At 40.0% G+C, this 23137-nt stretch overlaps 1 protein-coding gene across 1 annotated transcript in view; it reads left to right on the forward strand.

Moving 5' to 3' along the window:
* Positions 1-1821: 1821 nt before the first annotated feature.
* The window catches only part of KDM3B (lysine demethylase 3B), a 58245-nt gene continuing 36929 nt past the window's right edge, over positions 1822-23137 (forward strand). Inside the window, exons 1-5 of the mRNA XM_065874111.1 lie at positions 1822-2013; positions 14777-14944; positions 17709-17822; positions 20508-20613; positions 22190-22314. Of these exons, the coding sequence (XP_065730183.1) occupies positions 1822-2013; positions 14777-14944; positions 17709-17822; positions 20508-20613; positions 22190-22314 (705 nt within the window). The remainder of the gene's footprint in view (positions 2014-14776; positions 14945-17708; positions 17823-20507; positions 20614-22189; positions 22315-23137) is intronic.

The raw sequence follows: 23137 nt of genomic DNA on the forward strand, positions 1-23137 counted from the left end.
AGGAAAGAATATAAACTTCATGAGGGCAAAGGTTTTGTTTTTATTCAGTGTTGTGTCCGAACACTTTGAAGTTACTGGCATATGAAAAGTATCTGCCATATTTGTTGAATTAATTTTTTTACCTTTGCCTTCCCATCCCTGGGCTTAGGCACATTTCTGTGTCAGTGCTGTGAGAAGCCAGCTTTGGACAGTGGGACAGTAATTAGAGCTCCATATGGGAGAAAATCCCAGCAGTGAATTTTAATGGAAAAGCTGCAAGGCAGCTAGGTCATGTATGGATTCACCCCTGTTCCTCTCCTACCAACTACAATTTTTGGGCTGTGTGCTTTAAGAGGTGTCTCTTGGTGCAGAAAAACACTGAGTCGGGCCTCAGGTTAGCTATGGGAAATGGAAGTTATAACGAATAGAGAGAAAAAAAGTCCAAGGAAAAGTTTCCTTGGTGCTCCACAGGGTTAGTTCTAGAGTGAATTCCCTGGATGTTGTACTTTGACTGAAGTCAATAATTGGTACCTCCCTATTGCCCCCAACTTTTGCTAGAAGACAAGTAGGTCAAGGGTAAAGAAGGCTATGGACAGACTTCTGGGTAGGCACATAAGTCTACTGCTCTTAACTGTCTGTAGGTCAGACCAGTGAAAAAAATGGGCACTTTTACGGTAGTAACCATGCATTAATACTGGACCTTTTTCTGGTTTATATCTGTTTCCACATATACTCTGCATCCATAAGGCCATGGAACTTGTGCTAGTCTCTAACATGACCAACGTTAATGACTTAGGTTTCTCATTGCCCAGTGTGAATAAAAATCTAGGCAAAAAAATCTCTGTATCTCTCCTTCTCTACAGCCCCTTTTCTAACAGGAGTATCAATCTTCCACGCCTGTGAATTCAGATAGGAGTGGTGAGGTTTTCTTTGTCCCCAGCCCCACTACTTCCATGGTAAGATGTATAAACTTCTGGTCTCTTTCCAATTCCCCTGAAAGTTGAATTGAGAAACACCTGGACTTCATAACGTTGGCTGATTTGGAAGGGGAAGAAGCTCCATGGGGTTATGTCAAAATACTGAGATGTTGGAAGCATGCTGGCCTTCAGCCAATGTAAAGGGTGGCATTATTACATACAATGGGTGTGTAACACATTGGTCAATTGGAAAGGAACCTATGAAGTATTGGTAATATAGAATGGGATGGTACCATGTTATGGACCAGTGAGAAGAAAGATAATTGTGTCCCATGGACGAATGGGAAGAAAGTTTCCTAAAAGATAATGACAGGAGGGGTAGTGCCTATTTTCAGGTTCGGAAATCAATGGGGTATTGGGGCACTAACTTTTTAGCTCAAAATATCAACTCTCTAGGTAATTTGCCCCTCAGGCCCCCAGTCCAGTAAAAGTCTTTGGTGTCCGAGGAGGGTAAGCCAAAGCCTTCTCAGATAAAGGGGCCCCCTGAAGGAAATATGGCACCAGGATGGTGCCACGGGGGACTGAAGGACCCGCCCACTTCCCCACCCCGGCCGAAACTGCAATTCCCCTCCCTGCCGCAGGGGGCACTGCAGGCCCCGGGGAGGTTGGGGAGGAGCGCTGCAAGGGGCCCGGAGCTGCCGTCCCGCTCCGGAGCGCGGGGGGCGCTGTGCGGGGCCCGGGTTGCGGCTCCGCTCCCGGCCACGGGGGGCGCTGCGCGGCGCCGGTGGTTGGTGGTGGCTGTTTGGGGGGGGGGGAGCCGCGGCCGCGGGTGGTGCGGAGGGAGGCCTTGCGGGCGGATCGGGAGCTCGGCGGCGGAGGTGGTGGGAGGCGGCGGGCGGGAGCGCGGGTCTGGCCGGCCCTGGCGATGGCGGACGCGGCGGCCTCCCCGGTGGGCAAGCGGCTGCTGCTTCTGTTCGCGGACACCGCGGCCTCGTCCTCGGCCTCGGTCCCCGCGGCGGCGGCGGCGGGCGGAGATCCGGGGCCTGCGCTGCGCACTCGGGCCTGGCGGGCCGGCACGGTGCGGGCCATGAGCGGGGCGGTGCCCCAGGACTTAGCGGTGAGTGGCGGCCGAGGCGGGCACTCGAGGCCGGGGTTGCACGGCCTGCGGGCGGCCTCCCTGGGGGCCTTTGTGAGGGGGCGGTGGGGTGGGGGTGACCCAGTTCCGCGACCCCAGATCTCCTCAGCGCCCCCCGCCGGCATCTCAGCACCCCGAGCTCTGGCCAGCATGGCTTCCGCGTCGGGGTTCGCGCCCCGGTTTACCCCGGGGGGCGGCCGGGGCACTAGGAGCTACAGCCTCCGCCCGGCAGGCCCCGCCTCCTGAGCGACCCCTTTCTCAGCGTTTCCCCCCCACCCGCCAAACACGCCTTCGGAGCAGGCTCTCACACCCTGGGCTCCCGGGCCCCTCAGAGTTCGGCCGGTGCTGCCGTTGCCTCCTTGAAGACGCGGACCTGTAGCCCCCAGCCTCTCCCGGGAGACCTGCGCCCAGTTCTCTTCTTCCCGGAGCCCCGAGTGGGGCGGGAATGTGGGCACTTGTAGGAGACAGAGAGGCTGCAGTTGGAGCTGCTCGGGGCTGTTTTAGCTGGCAGTTACTTCCTCCTTGTCTGAGCCGGGCTCGGCCTGGCGGTCTCCAGAAAGGCCAGCTCTCAGGATTCTCTTCAGGCTCCTCTCTCTGCGCTTCTGGGTGACAGGAGCTGCTGTTGTAGCTGTTTTTGATAAGTTTGAGATCTGTCTTGGCAGCCGAATGGAGCTGCTGGGTGGTACTTTTTTGCTCGTAGCTGGGCTACTCCCCCAAACCTTGGGAGAGGTTTTGTTTTGAAACTTTGTGTTGGGGCTCGGCCGATTTTGAATACTTGTCTTGGTGTATGTTGTGATTAAAGTTGTTCAGTAATAGAACTTAACTAGCATTTGGGATCATGTTGTGTTATTTTTGTTAATGTGGCGGCAAAATACTGCCTTTGAGCTTTGGCAAACCTCTTTAGTTCCTCATTCTGATAACGGCCCTAGCTTCTCTGTTGAGATAAGGCTGTAAAAAATAGGGGGATTCTTTTGGATTGTGATAGATGTTCAGGCAGAAGGAAATTTTTCTTGATGAACTTGTTTCTGCAGATATTTTATTTGCTGTAAACAGGAACTCGTAAGATTTGATATTAATATTGCAGGTTTCTGATGTTCGTTTTTCTACCTATTGATCAGTGGTGTTAGGCTTTTTAAATTTTCTTCCTGATACGCAAGCTTTATGGGTTGTTTTGCTTGTGGTTGGCTTAGGCTTCTGTTACTTGAGTTCGTTCACTTTGATCTTTCTCCATGCTCTATAAGAAAAAGGCTGCTTGGACATTTATGAGGCTTCAGTGGGGCGAATTTGTAGAGATAACAGGAACATAGTGGGGTGAGGATGATTATTAAGAAAGGGGATTTGGATTTAAATTCCTTTGCGCTTTCTTTAGAAGATTGCTTTTTATAGGCTTGGACGGGAGAGAGGTGTCCCTCTCAGATCCAGTAATTTACTCTACCCCCTTAAATGCAAAACTTAAGTAAGATCCACCATTATATGCATATTTTGACCAAAGGTTTAGTCTGTCCTAGAGTTTCAGTCAAAGTTTTATGTTCTAGTTGTTTCCTCCATCAGATGAATTGCTAATGAGCTCTGCACCTGAAATGGCTACCCATTCACTTTGTTGTTTGCTGGGCTCCCTAAGGGCAGAGGTTTTTGAAGCTCACTGAGATGCTGGACACCTAGTAAGCTAAATACTGAGTAGTTCTACCACTGCCCTTGGAATTGGTTTCTCAAACCAAGTAAAAAGTTGCAGTGATTCTTGGAAATTAAAGCAAAGTGTATATTACAACTGTGTTGAGGTCTTGCATAAAGCTTTATGCATATAAAAACAAAGGCAGTTTTGGTTTTAAGAATACTCTTACGCTTGTCTTGTGTGTATAATCAAGGGACATAGGTGAGAAAACAGCCACAACAAAACTCAGAGCCTTTAAAATTTTTTACCATCTTGCAAAATTGCTCAAGAATTGCTGTTGTGATGATGAGGTTCTGTTAATGACAATAATTAATATAGGATCAAAACTGGCCGTTTGTTTTCCTTTTTCATTAAAGAGATTTCCTTTGGACCCTAGGCATGTGGGCCTTTCCAATTTGCACCACACACCCGTAGTAAACACAACTGTCTTCCAATCAAAAGTGTTCTTCCTGTACTCAAGGGTGGAGTTTGCAAGCAGCTGGCCTGTGATTGGGCAGATTTTCATTCAGTTATGTTTAAGATGTTTTCAGGCATGCTTAGTTTTGAGTAATGCATGGCAGGGCGCCCCCTGTTAAGGATGAGTAATTGAGGGTTGAATGAATGAGTTTTTGAAGTGATTGAAAACACTTTGCAATTTTAGGCTCCATTAATATCCTCTTTCTAGATACTTTTAGATCCAGAAATCTTCCAAAATGTAGTCCTGATCCATTAATGAACGCTTTTTTTTGGAAAACAGTTCCAAAGCCATAAGTCAGGATCTTGTTGATCAAGTTTTGTTGAAAAGGGTTTGTTAGGTGGGCATCTTCCTCACCAAAGCTATGCTGACAAATAACTGAGATTTTTAGATTAAGTAGATAAACAGCTTTTTTTCCCCCTCATGGAATAGTAACTTTATTTGTATTTCAAAATAGGCCTGTTATGTGAAAAAAAAAAAAAGTCTAGTTGCAAAATTAGTTTTAATGGATTTTTGTGCCTTTACCTCTAACTTCTTTTCTAACTCTGTGTCCTCCTTGTGTTTCTGGTTCATTATTGGTCCATGTAAGTGGCAGAGGCCTTGGGACCGTCACATATATACGTATGGTAAATAAACACACAAACCAAAAATAGTGGATTTTTCTTTTTTTGTTATAAAAGCAAAACTTGCATTTTGCAGAATGTCAAACAGCCAAGCATAAACACGGGAAAGCCAACAGTCTCCATCCTTTACCAGCTTCCACTTATCAAAGAAGCTTTGTGCGCCTTTCTCAATACTGGTACAAAAAAGTATGAAAACATTTATATCTCTACAAAAGGTTGCTTTTTTTTTTTTTTTTTAGCAAATGGTATCATACTGCACAATATCTGTAGCCTGCTTTTTTTCTTTTTTCCATTTAACATTAGACCATGGGCATCAGTACCTGTAGCTCTTACTCATCCTTTTAGATAACTACATTATATTCCATAGAATGGATGTATCCTTTATGATGGGCATTCAAGGTATTTTAAAATTTGGGGCACTTAACAAACAATGCTGCAGTTAATATACTTGTACATATATCTTTGTGTAATCATGGTTTTATTTCTGTAGTTTAGCTATCCAGGATTGTTGGGTTAAGGAGTACATGTATATATTTTTATTTCATTAGGTAATGCCAGGTTATTTTCCTATGAGATTTTAGCTTTTCATACTCCCACCAGCATTCAGGCAATGCTTGTTTCCCTTCATCCTTGCCATCACTGGTGTCATTGGCCTTTGTTGTTTTTGGCAATCTGATGGGCGAAAAATAGTATCTAGCATTTCATGACTACTGATCTTTTTCTATGTTTATTGGCCTCTTACATTTTTTATGAGTTATTTATGCCAATCTTTTGCGTATTTGAAAAAATGGAAGTTTTCTTATTCTGTACAAGTTCTGTGCATATTTAGCACATTAACCCCTTTACCTGTCAAGTGTGTATTTTCTCTCATTTGTCTTTTAACTGTTTATGGGTTGCTTTGCTGCACAGAAAAATAAAATGTTTGTATCATCAGATCTCTTAGACCTTTCTTAATGGCTTCTAAGAAGGATTTAATTGCTTGGGAAGAGGACCTCCCCCCGCCACCTTGAGCCTATATAAATATTTTTCAGCTTTTCTTTCTAATGCTTCATTTATTTTTACCTTTAGATCTCTGGTCCATCTGGAATATTTTTGTAAGTGGCATGTGTGATGGACAATCTAACTTTTCCTACTGAGTAGTAACCAATTGGAGCAGCACCAACTTTATTAAATAAACCATCCTTTTCTTTCTGTATGATAGAATTAAATGATGCTTTTAGTAGCACTGATTTGTTTTGAATGTGTATCTTACCTATCTCAGCTGTCCAGAACTTGCAACAGGAGTAAAAGCATATCTGCCATAATTTTTTTAATCCCTTAATCTTTTATCTTTATCTGGGGGAAAGGTGGTCTCTAAAATACTCCTTTTCTTTGATTTGAGATAATGTAATAATTGTGGCAGTATCCAGGCTAGTACCATGTTTCTTCCATCTGGGAGTCTTCCAAGAGGAGTGGAAGCCTACCCGCCTTTTTTTTTTTAACCTCCTCCTCCAATGTTTCCTCTTTGTTTCAGATTAGGTGGACTTTAAAATACCTCTCTACTTTGTTTCTATATAATGTAATAATTATAGTCAGGTTTCCAGTGTACAATCCAATATAATTTATTCTCAACCTGTGTTCAAACACAGAATTTAAGCCCTAACTGAAATAGGAGATTATGGCTTTTAATGATTATCCTTAAGTGTCCTTTTCTTGCATATAATTCCAAAATTAAATAAAAATCTGAATAATATTGTAGTATCATATGCTGTTTATTAAAGTCAATAGAATATGTTTTGTGGATCAGTGTGCGGTTTAGAGAACTTTAAATAAAAATGATATTGTACAAAAGAATATATAACGTTTAAGTGTGAGGCCCTCTACTCACTTTTCACCTGCACTCTCCTCTTACAGCAGGAGGTCTATTTTTGAAACATTGAGCCACTGTTGAGGTTTTTAGGCACTCAAGTGCTTCATATAGTTGTTTTCTAAAGTTTGTCTTATTTTATGTGTGCATGTAATTTTTAATACCTCTATCTTATTGTCTTTACATTCTCTTTGTTTCAAGACTATACCATATGTCCACCAGTGATCACACTGTACACTGGTCATTTTGTCCAGCTGCCTCTCCCTTTACTACACAATCAGATTTTTCTTGTTAATTTATGCATTTGTTTCTTAGAGTTGTTTCACTAACTCCCCACCTGCCAAGGGCTCATTCCCTCCTTTAGTAATCACTTGCCTAGTTCATTTATTCACTCATTCATTCATTCATTCATTCATTTATGGCTGCGTTGGGTCTCGTTGCTGCGCGCGGGCTTTCTCTAGCTGCAGCGAGTGGGGGCTACTCTTCCTTGTGGTGCATGGGCTTCTCGTTGCGGTAGCATCTCTTGTTGGGGAGCACAGGCTCTAGGCGTGAGGGCTTCAGTAGTTGCAGCACACGGGCTCAGTAGTTGTGGCTCGCGGGCTCTAGAGCGCAGGCTCAGTAGTTGTGGCCCACGGGCTTAGTTGCTCCTGTAAGTAACATGGTGTTTTCTGTTAGTGATTTTCTCAACAACAGCTGGAATGGGTTCCTGTAGGCTTTGCTTCCACAAGGCCTGGGGGACACAACACCTGTTGCTGCTTCTCAGTTTTCCGCTGCCTTTGACAGGTTGGTGGTTTTTAAGCCCTCCCCACCCCACTATCCCTACTGCCAAAGTATCTTTTACCCTTGTTCTGTAGTTGGGTAAAACCTGCCTGATTGTTTAGTAGTGACTCATACTGCTATCTCTCTCAGTTTTACAAAGGCAGGAGTTCTGGGGGTTTTTTATGTGACTTCACGGGTAATCAGGCTCTAGGGGACTGATTCCCACTAACCAAACTGGAGACTGATTTGTAAATCCACATGTAAGTTTATTAACCTACAGTAGGAGATAAACCTATCCAGAGATCTGCACAGAACCCCCTCCTGGTCTCCTCAAGAGACCAAATTACAGATAAGACAGATCCTTGTCATGCACAGAATCAGGCAAGGAAAGTAGGGTGTTGCCAAAAGAATATTTACAGCGAGCAGTCCTGATTTGGTGATCCTCTGCTTTCCTAGTACTTTCTGGCTTCCATTGTTTTATTCCCCCTTTACACTTTGCTTTTGATTTTGTCATCCATTGAAATCCTATAAAGAGAAAAGAAAGCCTGTCCATTCTAGGTTCTTTCACCTCTATAAAGCCTTTCTAAATCCCCAGAGTGTTTTTTGCTTTGCTCCTTTATCACTTTGTGGATACCTCTTTTGGAATATTTATCACAGTTTTTTTTTGATATAGATACATAACAAGGTATATAGCTTATCTCCCCTACTAGATTCTAAGTTCATCAAGAACAGGGAACACATGCATTTTTTACTATTATTTTACAATCCTTCTCTGACCACCTTATCTTAAGAAATAGCATATTTAGAAGTCAGTATTAGGTTAATTTTCACTTCTGATTTATTATGGATTTTCTACTCTGTGGCCCCTTGTTATAAGGTATTTATACTTGATCTTTAAGGTTTTTTCTTTTATATATTTTTACTGATATTGACTACCAATTTTTTTCTTTACATGTTTGGATTTATATTTGGGACCCCCATCCAAAGTACATTGTCCATTGGTTTTTGTGATTTAAATCTGAGTTGCTGGGTTAGAAGCATTAGATGTTTTGTTTTTCTGATTCTCAAGTAATACACGCCTAGTATACAAAATGTAGAGATTATTTTAATAAAAATATAAGTAAAAAAAAATAGCCCCTATAGTGTCATAACCCATTAAAAACTGCTATGTTTTGATACATATTCTAATCTTTTTTTAGAATTGCTAAAAGTTGAATTCATACTGTATTTTCAGTTCTGAGTTTTGCTTTTCACTTAATGTGAATTATTTTCCTATATTACCAAAAACTTTGGTATTATAGGTGATTTTAATTTTCTTTGTGCTTTTCTGTATTTTCCACAGATAACATGTGCTTCAGGTGCTTTCGTACCTGAAAGGGAAACAATAAATTCTAAGAAAATCTTATAATTTATTTAACCTGGATAATTTATTTAACTGTTCTTCTTTCATTGGATATTGAAATTGCTTCAGATTTTAAGCTTTATTAATAATTCATTGATGACCATTTTTGTGAATAAAGCCTTTACTGTTTTTAGGGTGATTTCCTAGGATTATTGCCAGGAGTGGTATTATGGAAACACAGAGTATACACATATTTAAGATTCTTGATATATGACAATTTTTTTTTCTTTTAAGTCATACCAGTTTATATTTTGACCAGTAGTATGAATTTGCTTACGGAATGCATGTTTATCAGGAGCCCAAGATCTGCTAGGCATTTTACTTTATTTTGTTTAATCCTGCCATAATTCTTTGAGGTACTTACTGTCCGTATTAATAGGCAAAGGAAGTAAGGCTCAAAGAGGCTAAAGTAACCTGCTCCCAGTTACACAGATAAGGGATGTTGGGATGCAAATCCAGATCTTTGTGGTTCCTCTACCCCTAAGAGCATATATATCTATATGCTTGAGTTTTTATTCGGGTTATTCCTGTGGTACTCAAGTACTTAACATTTAATTTATTGAGGTTGTTAGAAAGTAGGGGAAAAAAATGGGAGTAATTGTTAGAAATCTCTCTCTTGATCAAAGGAACCATAGAGGGAAAATTATTTTTTGCTTGAAAACAGCAGTGTTCTAGACATGCATCATTCCCCACTGTGGCTGTCAAGATGTCCCAGTTTTGTAATATCATTTGTAACAGAGTTCATATTTTGTTTAGAATGTAGTTAGAAAAACTGGAAAAGAAAATTTGGGAACCTTGGAAGTTAGTCTTCCATTTTCCTTACCCTCTCACAATCATCACCATATCCTGTTATTTTTATCTCTAATTTCTCAAATATGTTTTTCATTTACACAGTCTTATTGGTTTAGGCCTTTTACCTGGGTTTTTATCACTTTATAATTCGTCTCCCTACCTCCAGTTTCTTGCCTCTATGAGTTCCCTTCCAACCTGATCCCAAAGTTAATTCTTTCCTTTAAAAAAAAAGTTATTATATAGATAATATGTTTAAAAACAAAAAAGAAGGAACATTTACTGGTAAGGCTAAAATACTATTACCTCTCCTATCCTAATCCTTCTCTAGAACACTCAGTCTGCTCTTAGTTTCTCTGCCTTTGCACCTGCTGGAAAGTCTTTCTCTCCCTTCTCTGCCAGAAGAATGTAGTTTGTCCTTTGAGATACAGCTTGTATACTACTACCTCTTTTGTGAAACCTTTCTAGTTTACCATGGCAGACGCCTTCTCTAGCGTGTTCAGTCTTTATTATTGCCCTTATTACATAACTCTTTAATAATTTCTGTACCTCTCTGTTGGCTCATCTAGGGTTTTATTCCCTCCTGCTGAGTTGCTTCCTTATTCACCTTGATACCCTTAGCCCTGGCAAGTGCCGTACACGTGCGCACACACATATATTTTTGAGGCGTTCTGTCTATTTTTGTTGAGTGAGTGAATAAATGAATAATTTTATTAATTGTAGTAAGAATGGCCTTAGGGAGAACCAGAATCCAAACTGATTATTACATGATTATGTGATAAACATGGAGGTCTGTATTACTCAGATTACTATCATTTGATTTTTTCAAACTTAGGTTAACTTATTTGATTTTTTTAAAATTTTATTTCATTTTAATGTCACGCAAATGAATGTACATCACATATAGACCATAAAATAGATTTTGAAATGAAAGCAGGAGTTTTACCGCTAACTCTTCTTGACTAAGGAAATATTTTACACATCTAGTCCTTGGGTTCTAGCTGTACAATTTATAGTAGTATTTGCTGCTTTTACTCTAATAGTAGAAATTTTTAAAAGACTTAAAAAAAAATCAACTCAAAGTGTTTTAGTTCTGTTCTGTCCAGATTATCAACCTGCCTTGGCCATCTCTAACTCAGTCCAACCACCACCATTGATTTTTGTTAGTTTATATCCCTTCTTTCTGTCCTGTGACCTGGCCACTACCGTTTTAAGAGTTCATGTTCTGTGTGCTTTGACCTGAAATGATTCTTCACCTTATATGTTCTAACTCCTTCCATCTCTAGCTAGGAGGTGAAGCACAGTGCTAGGGCCAGAAACAAGCCTTAATGCTGGTAGAACATGTTTACATATATCCATATTCCGTATTGCTCTCAAAACATATTTGTATTATTAGCCTAGAGCTGTTGCTTGATCCTAGAACATATAGCACTGTGGTTGTCAAGTTCAACACTTTATTCCTTTGCCCAGGCAGGTTAGGAAATAATTGCCCTTAAATTAGGTGAAATATGACTTTCAAATATTTCAGCTTTTCCATGGTGTTTTCAGATGTGTGATGATAGTATTCCTGAATATTAACTTTTTAAATGTTCAAGTTCTTATCTACAAAGAATTAAAATCGTTACAGCTTTAGTACAGTGATTTTTTAGTGTGTTCTTATATTTGTGTGTTGGTATGACTTAGAATTTTGTGACTCGTATGTTGGTTTTTTTTTTTTTTTTTTTTTTTGCGTTGCGCGGGCCTCTCACCGCTGTGGCCTCTCCCAACGCGGAGCACAGGCCCCGCGGCCATGGCTCACGGGCCCTGACGCTCCGCGGCATGCGGGACCCTTCCGAACCGGGGCACGAACCCGCGCCCCCCGCATCGGCAGGCAGACTCCCAACCACTGTGCCACCAGGGAAGCCCTCGTATGTTGATTTTTAAAGTGGTTGGCAGATTAGAACTATAGCATGGCACCTAGCTGTCAGGCACCATGGAGCCTCAACCTCCGGTTTTCTAAGTAATGCCCAGTAGATTACTGTGTCACTCAGGGTCAGACTCCGCCTGGGGCTTCAACAATCTCTGCTCCTTTTCATGGCTTGCAAGGTCTTGTCTGTCTTTCAGCTATTGCCTCCTCCAGACATCAGTTATGGCACCACTGAACAGTAATGGGACTACTGTTCTCCTAGTCTCGGGTTCAAAATCCAAGTCATTTTTCAATTTTCCCTTACCCTTATATCCAGCCAGTCATCATGCTTGGTGATAGGACTCATCGATTCTCACGAGCACTAGTAACTTCCTTCCTAGTCTCACTGCTCCCACTCTAGGTCATGTAAGAACACCCCCTGTTCCCCACCCCACCCCCAACTCTAAACCATCTACATCCACTGAGTAGCTGAGTTGTCCTAAAACCAACTGTTTTGTTCAATTTTGACCTCAGTCAGAAACCTTTTAATGGCAATTACACATATACACACCCACACACACATACACACATCTCCCATTGGCAGCTGGATGAACCCAAATTTTATCCCAGTATTCGGGGTCTTCCACATTGACTCTTAGTCTTTTTAGTCTCACTTCCCACTCCTTCCCCAGCGTGTTATAGCTCCTGGCCATCCTAGAACTTGACTGGGACTTTTTTTTTTCCTTAACCTCAGCCCGTATCAGTCCCTTTGCACACCTGAAGTGATCTCTCCTGCCTCTGAACACCCCCTATACTTTATTTTATTTCTGTTTATCTTATGGCATGTTATTGCCCAAGTAGTGCTTTGCAGTTGACCAAAGTGCTTTTGAATCCATTACTTTAATCTTCACAACCACTCTGAGGGTAAGTAAGACAGGTGTGTCTTATCACAAGGGAGGAAACCAAGACTTGAGGAGGGGAGAGTGATTTGCTCAAGTTTTGTGATTAGTAGAGAGTGGGGCTAAGACTGAAATCCAAGCCTCCTGGAACATAATCCCCAAGCTCTGTCTATTACTACCTTTCCTGGTGCCTGAGTCTGCACTTAAATGTAAGTTTGAATACATCTTTTTCCAGTTATCAGCAAGTTACTTAAAGTTGTGTTTGATTCCCCTAGAACATATGTGAATATATGAGTGAGCCCATTCATACGTTAAATGTATTGCAGTTTAATGTTCTTTCCCGTTCACATGTTAAAGGTATTCCAGTAAAATCATGCTTCCCCTTTCTGAGCCTTATTTTCCCATCATTTTTTTTTTTAAGTAGAAATGAAGGTTACTTGGTATATTATAAATAATAAAATATTGTTATAATATAAATAATAAAACTGGAGCTTTGTATAATGAATTTAATTTCTGGAATAGCTTTTCCAGCAGTGCACTTCAATTCACAAGTATTTATTACCTGTGAAGAGATTAAGCCTAATGCTAGGCTACTGAGTGGTTCCACACTTTTCAAGTATAAGTATCGTAAATTTTCATATAGTTGTAACTCTAATTTTTAGCTTGACTGGATGGGAACTAATATACTGACAAAAGTTGTTGTGACTTCAGTAACAATTCTAATGGATTTGAACTTTATTCATTATATGATCTACATATATTTGAAAAATAATGGTGACACATGTACCAGACCTCTAGTATTTAGTCTACAGGAAATGCTTAGTACCCTTAGTACTTAAGATATTCCTGGTAACTCTGTGATTCCTAGTTGGGAATGACTGCTGTGGGGATTCTGATGTTGTCCTACATCACTCATTGCTGCCTTAGGGAGTGTCATGTGAGAAATTTCTTGTAGAGCCAAGTAGTTGGAAAAGTGTTGCTTCCCTGAGAAACTGGTTTGTGTTCTACTTTTTGCCAGTGATGAATATGCCACTGACCTCTCCATTTTCAGATTGGCCTTTAGGAATCTCAGAGCCAAGTCCGTCAATCAATCAATCAATCATTCATCATATGTCACTCAGTCATACAGCTGTATAGATCCCTATTGCCTGCTTAAGTTTTCCCTCTTTTTACACTTTGACAATGACTTCCTGTTGTAGTTTGCTTAGCCCTGGTTTTTTAATTGATATTTTAGCATCTTATTGTATATGTTTCCCAAAAGCCAACTAAAATTCTTTGAAAATGAAGTGGGATATAAATACTCCAGCCTTTATTTTGTAACCAGCTATATTTTAGGCACTAGACATATCTGTTCTAAATATTGATACCTATATGCCTATGTATTGCTTTTATTGCTGTGTAGAACATGCTCCAATGTCAGAATTTACATGGAAAAGTTAAACCTAAGCATACTGTTTATTAGAAAAATGTAGTTTCATTTAATATGAATTGCTTTCAAAAACTCTTCAAAGATTCTACTTAAGTATATCTGAAAAGGTGGAGTATCTTTTCTGGGAGGAAGCAAAGCATTGTGACAATGGTGTGCCTCTGCTAGCAGATATGAGATCACTCCTGGCAGTCAGTGGTACTTTAAAAATCCACACTTGGGACTGGGAGTTGTTTTTTTTTTTTTAATTGTTTATCCTTTTGAATTGTGTACCGTGTATATATATAACCTATTCAAAATTAATTTTAAAAGTTCACAGTCGGGCTTCTCTGGTGGTGCAGTGGTTGAGAGTCTGCCTGCCGATGCAGGGGACACGGGTTCATGCCCCGGTCCAGGAAGATCCCACATGTCGCGGAGCAGCTGGGCCCGTGAGCCGTGGCCACTGAGCCTGTGCGTCCGGAGCCTGTGCTCCGCAACGGGAGAGGCCACAACAGTGAGAGTCCCACATACCACAAAAAAAAAAAAAAAAAAAAAAGTTCACAGTCATTTTCAGTAGAAGTATAAAAAATTTCTCTTCCTACCTATTAGACTGTGAGCTCCTTGAAACCAGGAAGTGTGCTAGATTCCCCTCTGTATTCCTGAACCTAGCATAGTGCCTTACACATAGTAAGCCCCCAGCTAGTGTGCTTAGATGTGAATTGGAAACTAAGAGTTGTAAATCTCAGTAGTATCACGGCTAGAAATTACTAACTGTAGATAACTCACGCCCCCTTAAATCTGTACGCTCTTTTCCGAGTGAGGATGAGACCAACTTCCTGGCTCTGAAGTAAGATTGGTTTTTACTGAAATCCATTAAAAGAACTTAAAAACAAGTTAGTAGAATTTTACCTAGTCAGTTTTTCAAAATAGGGGGTTTGTGTTTGTTTTTATATTATAGTGTGGGATTTTTCCAAATGTGACCTCAAGATGGCTTTTTATCTCTTTTTCCAGATCTTTGTAGAATTTGATGGCTGTAGCTGGAAGCAACACTCCTGGGTTAAAGTTCATGCTGAAGAAGTTATTGTACTTTTGCTGGAAGGGTCTCTAGTATGGGCACCCCGGAAGGACCCAGTCCTTGTCCAGGGCACTCGAGTCTCAATTGCACAATGGCCAGCCCTGGTGAGTGACTTTTATTGGCTAGGAACATATTTGGGCTTTATTCCTATTCTATATGGTATTTACCCAATAGCTGAACTCTAGAATTCCCAAAACTCCCAGTGCTTTGTCCTTAACACATTTTGATTCTGAAGTTACCAAAGCAAAAACTGGGAGAGATCTTTTCTCCTGTGTCTTCCCATACTTTTTATATTAGATAATATTTGATACTTTGTTTCTAAATAATTTTTTATCTTTTCTTTTCTCATAGTTATGTAATGAAACAATGTTAAAGTCTTTTTCTTCCATAGAAACTATTTTATTTTTTTCCAGCTTTTTTGAGATAGAATTGACATATATAACATTTTGTAAGTTTGTGTACAATGTGATGATTTTTTATATATAGTGAAATGATTGTCACAATAAAGTTAATTAACACATCCATTGTCTCACATAGGTTTTTGTGTATGTGGTAAGAACTTTTTTTTTTTAACTTTGCAGAACACTTTAATAATCTCAATAAGGTATAATAATCTCACTGTTTTATAGAGTACTTTCCTACATATTATCTAATTTGCTTCTCACAACACATATGTGGTAAGAACTTTTAAGATTTGCTCTCTTAGCAACTTCCAAGTATACAGTACAGCATTATTAACTATAGTCACCATGCTATACGTTAGCTCCCCACAGCTTACTCATCTTATTATTGCAGTTTATATCCTTTGACTACCTTCATCCATTTCCCCCACTTCCCCCACCCCTGGCAACCACCAGTATATTCTCTGTGTCTGATTTCAGTTGTTTTGGATTCCACATGTAATTGAAATCAGACCATATTTGTCTTTCTCTGACTTATTTCACTTAGCATAATGCCCTGGAGATTCAGCTGTTGTTGTAAATAGCAGGATTTCCTCCTTTTTTGTGGCTCAGTAATATTTCATTGTGTATAATATTCGTGTGTGTGTGTGTGTGTGTGTGTGTGTGTGTACACCACATTTTCTTTATCCATTCATCCATCACTGGACACTTAGGTTGTTTCCATGTCGTCGCTATTGTAAATACTGCTGCAGTGAACATGGGGTTGCATATATCTCTTCAAGATATGATTTCATTTCCTTTAGATAAATACCCAGAAGCAGGGTTGTTGAATCATATGGTAGTTCTATTTTTAATTTGGGGGGGAACCTCCATACTGTTTTCCATAGTGGCTGCACCAATTTACATTCCCACTGATGGTGCACAGGAGTTCCCCCTCTCTACATCCTTGCCAGCACTTGTCATCTTTGTCTTTGATAATAGCCATTCTAATAGGTGTGAGGTGATTACTCATCGTGGTTTTGATTTGCATTTCCCTGATGATTAGTGCAGTTGAGCCCCTTTTCATGTACCTGTTGGCCATTCATCTATCTTTGGAAAAATGTCTATTCAGGTGATTTGCCCATTTTTAAATCAGATTATTTGTGGGGGGGTTGTTTTGTTTTTAGCATTTTAAATTAATACCCATTTATTAATTGGGTAAGTTAGAAGTACAGACACTTTGTGTCCTACTTCTTAGCTCAGAATCTTACAAGGCAAAAATTGGTGTTTGCAATGCTATGTTCTCATTTATAGTAGGTAGTCCTCTTCTAACCTCCCATGTTTATGGCAGAATTCAGTTCCAGTCTCCTTGCTGGCTGTCAGCTGGGGATATTTGTGGGGGTTTTTGGCTCTTGAGTTGCATGAGTTTTTTTTTGATATATTTTGAATATTAACCTTTTATCAAATATATGATTTGCACATATTTTCTCCCATTCCTTATGTTGCATTTTCATTTTGTTGATCATTTTTTTGCCTTGTAGAAACTTCTGAGTTTGATGTAGTCCCACTTGTTTATTTTTGCTTTCGTTGGTTATGTTTAAAGTTTCTTTGTTTGGCCGTGTAGCACGGCTTGTGAGATCTTAGTTCCCCGACCAGGGATTGAACCTAGGCCCACAGCAGTGAAAGTATGGAGTCTTAACCACTGGACCACCAGGGAATTCCCTAAAGTTTTTTGTTGTTTTTTTTAATTATTAAGTTTTGTTTTCTGAAGTCAGACAAAATAGTGCTATAAAATTTAATTCTGAGAGTATCCATTTGTTTCTATCTGTTCTTTTAGCAAAGTGTAGGCATAAATAGATTTTTTTAAAAAATCTAATTCTCCTGTTACTAACCAAATTAAATAATATTCAAAACAAAACTTCTTAACCTATTGATTATACATATCATCACTTACTGAACTGTCTTTTTTCATTTGTTTTTAAGACCACTTTCCAGTTGAACTTTTAGAAGAAGCTCAAATGGATCTGGGTCCCTGGGTGACTTTAGTAGGCAGTTTAATTACGGAACAGTAATGTGAATTTGCCCATGCATATTTATACCACTGATCATTTTAGAAATCTCATTAAGGTTTCAGGAGTTCCAGAGATGATAATGGTGTGACTCTTCATTCTGGAAACTTACTGTAATTTAGCCCTCTTGGAGCCTGACAAGATTAGTCAGATCGCTAGAGAGAATGAGGAATTTCCCGTTCTTCTTGTCCTTTTTAGCTGTAAATAAGAGTATTGAACTGACTTTATGCTCTGGTTGGCTTCATATGATTATTTGAGGGGCAGATGCTAGGTTGGGAATGTCTCTGAGGACTTATATATTTACTGGGGTGAAAGGTATATTAATAATGGATATTTTCTCTGCAGTTAGATATTCAGTTGAATTGTTATTTATTTCCTTTTCCAAGTTCTAATCAATTTCTTGTCATTGTACTTCACAGACTTTCACTCCCCTAGTAGATAAACTCGGTTTGGGTTCTGTGGTTCCAGTTGAATACCTTCTGGATCGAGAGCTTCGTTTCCTGTCAGATGCTAATGGGTTGCATTTGTTCCAGGTACTTAACACTTGGTCTAGTCCTAAACTTATTTCTCTCCTTGCTAATTTCTCTGTTGATTATAAATAGGGTGCTTACCCTCCTTTTTTATTTCAGATAATATTTTTAATATCGTTATAAAATTACAGAGAATGGTGGGAATCTTAGATTAAAATTTTAATATTATTTCTCAACAGTCTCGACCAAGGTTTCTCAGCCTCAATGATATTGACATTTTTGGTCAGTATTCTTTTTCATAGGGGGCTATCCTGTGTATTGTTTGATGTCTAACAGCATCCCTGGCCTCTACCTACTAGATGCCAGCACTGAGTTGTGATAGGCAGAAATGTTTCCCAACACTGCCAGTTGTTCCAGAGGGGGCAAAATCAGCCCAGCTGAGAACAATGGAGTAAAACAATTCCATGGATGCCACAGTTGATGGTGTATGCTTTCAAAGAGATGGAATAATAGAAAAAGCAACATTTTAGGGAGGATAAAACATCAGTTTAATCTTGGAAAGGCTGGGTTGAGGGGCCCACAGAGCACCCCATGATTATCTCAGAGGTCAAATATATTGGTCTGGCTATCATCAGTCTGCACAGGTGGCAGTATAAGTCAATTAATTATATTGTCCCCTTTTCTTTTAACATTGAATCAAGTTCTTCCTCCCAGTAATTCCATGTACCTTTTAAAGCTTCTTTGCTCCCTTGAAAAGTATATTTGGTAGCAGAGGCTTCTTTCCTCCTCTACACACCCCCACCCCACCCTAAAACCACTTAAGACTTAAGACCACAACTCTAAGGGTTTCCTCAGAAGAGGTGGCTTCCCAGAGGTGGCTGCTTCTATAACTTGAGTCTAAGAGGTCCTATACTTACGTCTGTGGCAGGGAAGCTGGGAATTTGGGCTGGTTCCAAGCAACATTAAATATTGAAGAGCTTAGGTATATTTTTAGTTACAAAAAAAGGGATAAGTTAGTAGTTTAAACAAACTAGTGTCTGAGTTAGAGTTTCAGAATTTATGGAGGGCAATATTTATTTCTCACTTGTAAGGGTTACTGTCTGAAGGTTAAAAATTAGGAGACTTCTGGGCTTCCCTGGTGGCGCAGTGGTTGAGAGTCCACCTGCCAATGCAGGGAACACGGGTCGTGCCCCGGTCCGGGAGGATTCCACATGCCGCAGAGAGGCTAGGCCTGTGAGCCATGGCCACTGAGCCTGCATGTCCGGAGCCTGTGCTCCACAATGGGAGAGGCCACAACAGTGAGAGGCCCGCATACCGCAAAAAAAAAAAAAAGAAAATTAGGAGACTTCCAAGAGTTTTGCTGTCTTATTGAGGCAGCCAAGAGCAGTATTTCCTGAACTGTGTTCTGTGTAATATTAATGATTTTTTTGTTGTTGATATGTCTTCCTCCCTCATTAGGCCTCACATCCTCTCATCAATCTTGCTTTATTCATCTCGTAATCCTAGTGCTTATATGAATAGGCACTCAGTGAATGTTGGATAAGTATCAAAATAAACAAAAAGATTTACATGGAATAAAATGTTTTGTGGTCAAATAAGTTTAGAAACGCTGACCTAAACATGTTTTTTTCCTACACGTCTTCTCAGAGCCTTTAATATACTGTCGTATGTAGAAAGATATAGTATGCAGTTGACCCTTGAACAACACGGATTTGAACTACACGGGTCCACTTATATGTGGATTTTTTTCAGTAAATACAGTACCTATAAATTAATACAAATTTTTTTCACATTATCTTTTCATTTTTGATATCTAGTGTTACTAATACTTATAACATCTAGTGTTTTGTATTATATAAGGCAGTCTTGATGTAGTGTACTGACAGATGATTCATCTTGTAAACAGACATCATAAACTTAGGGTATCAATAAATACAGGACTTCCCGGGTGGCGCAGTGGTTAAGAATCCACCTGCCAGTGCAGGGGACGCGGGTTCAATCCCTGATCTGGGAAGATCCCACATGCCGCAGAGCATCTAAGCTCATGTGCCACAAGTACTGAGCCTGCGCTCTAGAGCCTGCGAGCCACAACTACTGAAGGCCGCGCGCCTTGAGCCAGTGCTCTGCAACAAGAGAAGCCACTGCAATGAGAAGCCCGCACACAGCAACGAAGAGTAGCCCCGCTCGCCACAACTAGAGAAATCCCGCGTGCAGCAACGAAGACCCAATGCAGCCAAAAATAAATAAATAAATAAATTTATTTAAAAAGAAAAGAAAACACAAAGGCAAACCACAAACTGGTAGAACCAATAAACGTCGGGAAAATATATATATTTTTAAAAGTTATATGCAGATTTTTCACTGCATGGGGTGGGGAAGCAGTTGGTGTCCCTAACCCCCCCACCTTGTTCAATGGGGGTATAATATTTCCTAAACCTAAATGATCCTAGCATCCTTAACTTTTTTTGGGGGGCCCACACCACTTGGCTTGTGGGACTTTTGTTCCCTAACTGGGGATCAAACTTGGGCCCTTAGCAGTGAGAGCTTGGAGTCCTAACCACTGGACCACTAGGGAATTCCCCTAGCATCCTTAACTTTTGTAGAGCATCTTGTGAGACTAGGTTTCTATGGAACATTCTCTGGCAAATGCTGATGTAGAGCTCCTCAGGGGTATAATTTTTCTCTTCTGGTTAAATATTATTGGTACTTACTTCAATATTCCGTTTTTTCTTCTTTTATCTTTATCAGATGGGAACAGATAGCCAAAACCAGATTCTTTTGGAACATGCTGCTCTGAGAGAAACAGTTAATGCTTTGATCAGTGACCAAAAGCTGCAAGAGATATTTAGCCGAGGTAAGAACAGGTGGTCCTCTGTCCCTGACTTCTGAATCAGGCGTATGGTCAGTGTTGAAAGTGATAGAATGGGGGGGACACCATGCAACTGTCAACATTTGTGCTTGTCTTCTTTTTGTGGGTGGTGTCAAGAGTAACTCCAGTTAGCTGGATCTCTAGAATAGATTGGAAAAACAGGATCTCACTCAGACCACTATTTCCTTTTTGTATTACATTTCGTAATATGCAATTTTGTCTTTCTTTTTTTCATTTCTTAAATATTTATTAAGTACTAACCTCGTACTAGACACAGTGTTAAGGTACTGAGGATATAACCATGAACTGGAAAGTCTCTGCCCTTGTTGAGCATACTGTCTATAAGGTATGCTCTAAAGACTGTTAACAACAACAAATAACAACTTAGAGTGTAAGGTATGTTCATAAAGGAAGGTGTCCACAGACTCATTCACATTAACAGCATGTAAATTTTTAAGAATGAAAACAAAAAAGAATTACTAGCTTTTATTAGCTTTTTCAGTTCACATACAGATTTTGCCCAAGATTCTATGCAAAAGGTAGACTGTTGCCTCATTTATCCTTCCCTTCATGTTGTACATCTACTCTACGTCCTTTCTGACCCTCGTGATAATCATGCTTTTCAATGAAATAGGATCCTTGGTTCTCTTTTGTCAAACTAAATCTAAATAGGTAAAGGTAAGAAAACTTGCCTCTTTGGGAAAGGAAAGTATCAGGGTAAAATAATGTTTAATAATCAAGGAAAGGTATGGAAGAGGAAAAAATGTGAGGAAAAATAACAGAGAGAAAAAAATCAAGTGGACAGAATGAGAGGTAGAGATGTTTATGAGTATGTATAGAAAACTTAAGCTTAATTGTACCTCTGAAAGATAATAATTTAAAATAAGTAGTGATTTAGCTATCTAGTCTCAAATGTATAAGATATGTAGGAGAGAGAAACTGTCCTTCTTGGAGGGCCAGCTGAAATTGCAGGGTAACATTACCTGCTGCTAAAGTAATATCTTTGAAACTCTGTGTTCCTAGGAAGACAGGTGCTATATTTGTTCAGACTATTATTAGTGCAGAGGCTAGAGACCTCATAAATTGAACTCTCCACCTACTGTAATGAAAGTCAGATAGCAAAGTGTAAATGGTTATATATCATTCCTATGGTAACATAACAAAATAGTACATTCAACTTACTGGCCTCCCACTTTTTTAATGTATATGTCAGATAGATCTGAGTAGATTTTCACATTACCTATAGTTTTTGATTTGTAAGTTTCTTTTCTCTTCCCTGTATTACTCTCTAGAATTGGAAGATTGAGATAAGGTAGAATCAGAGGCCTGGGACATTCTAAGAAATCTCCAAATAAACAATTTACAAAAATCTCTGGGAAAAACTATGTTTTGTTTTTAAATTGCTGTGTATGGTAAATCTGAAATTGCTCATTTATTCAACTCCATACAAGAAGATTAAAAGTGCCAAGTATTTACACTATATAATTTTCTTTGTTTTTAGAAACAATCATGAAATACAGCTTAGCCAAAAATACTCAATACTGACTAATCTCTCCTTTAGGTCCCTACAGTGTTCAAGGTCACAGGGTCAAAGTATACCAGCCAGAGGGAGAAGAAAGTTGGCTCTGTGGTGTTGTAAGCCATCAAGACTCCATCACCCGTCTTATGGAGGTGTCTGTAACTGAGGTGAGGCTCTGTGTTATTTTGTCTGAAGTCCATCCATCCCCTTACCCAGGGTGGTGTAGGAAAAGGGAGCACTTCATTACATGTAAGAAGACTTGGGTTCCATCTCTGGCTTTGTCACTGTTTTTTTTTTTTTAATTTATTTTTGGCTGCGTTGAGTCTTTGTTGCTGTGCATGGGCTTTCTCTAGTTGCAGTGAGCGGGGGCTACTCTTCGTTGCAGTATGTGAGCTTCTCATTGCCGTGGCTTCTCTCGTTGCGGGGCACGGGCTGTAGGCGTGCAGGCTTCAGTAGTCATGGCACTCAGGCTCAGTAGTTGTGGCTCGTGGGATCTAGAGCGCAGACTCAGTAGTTGTGGCACACGGGCTTACTGGCTCTGTGGCACGTGGGATCTTCCTGGACCAGGGATCGAACGTGTGTCCCCTGCATTGGCAGGCGGATTCTTAACCACTGCGTGACCAGGGAAGTCCCCCCTGGTTTTATCACTTATTGATTCTATCACCTTGAGAAAGGCTGTTCAACTTTCTTAACCTCAGTGTTCTCATTTGTAAATTAGAGTTAATTAGGTAACCACCCCCTGACCTCACAGCATATGTTTTGGGAACTAAGATAATGTATTTGAAAGTGCTTTGAAATCTATGAAAGGGTACACAAATGTGAAGTGGTATTATCATTATTTTATCATATTCAGAAGGTTTAGTATTTAAAAATCTAATCAGTTAGCATTTGCTTCTATAATACTTATGCCACTCCCCCTTAGATACTGAAAAATGAATTGTTTCTAAAGCAATAAATAGAAAAAAACATAGCATCTAGAGCTACCTGGAG

This window comes from Phocoena phocoena, chromosome 3 (assembly GCF_963924675.1).
Source record: "Phocoena phocoena chromosome 3, mPhoPho1.1, whole genome shotgun sequence".
Classification (NCBI taxonomy): domain Eukaryota; kingdom Metazoa; phylum Chordata; class Mammalia; order Artiodactyla; family Phocoenidae; genus Phocoena; species Phocoena phocoena.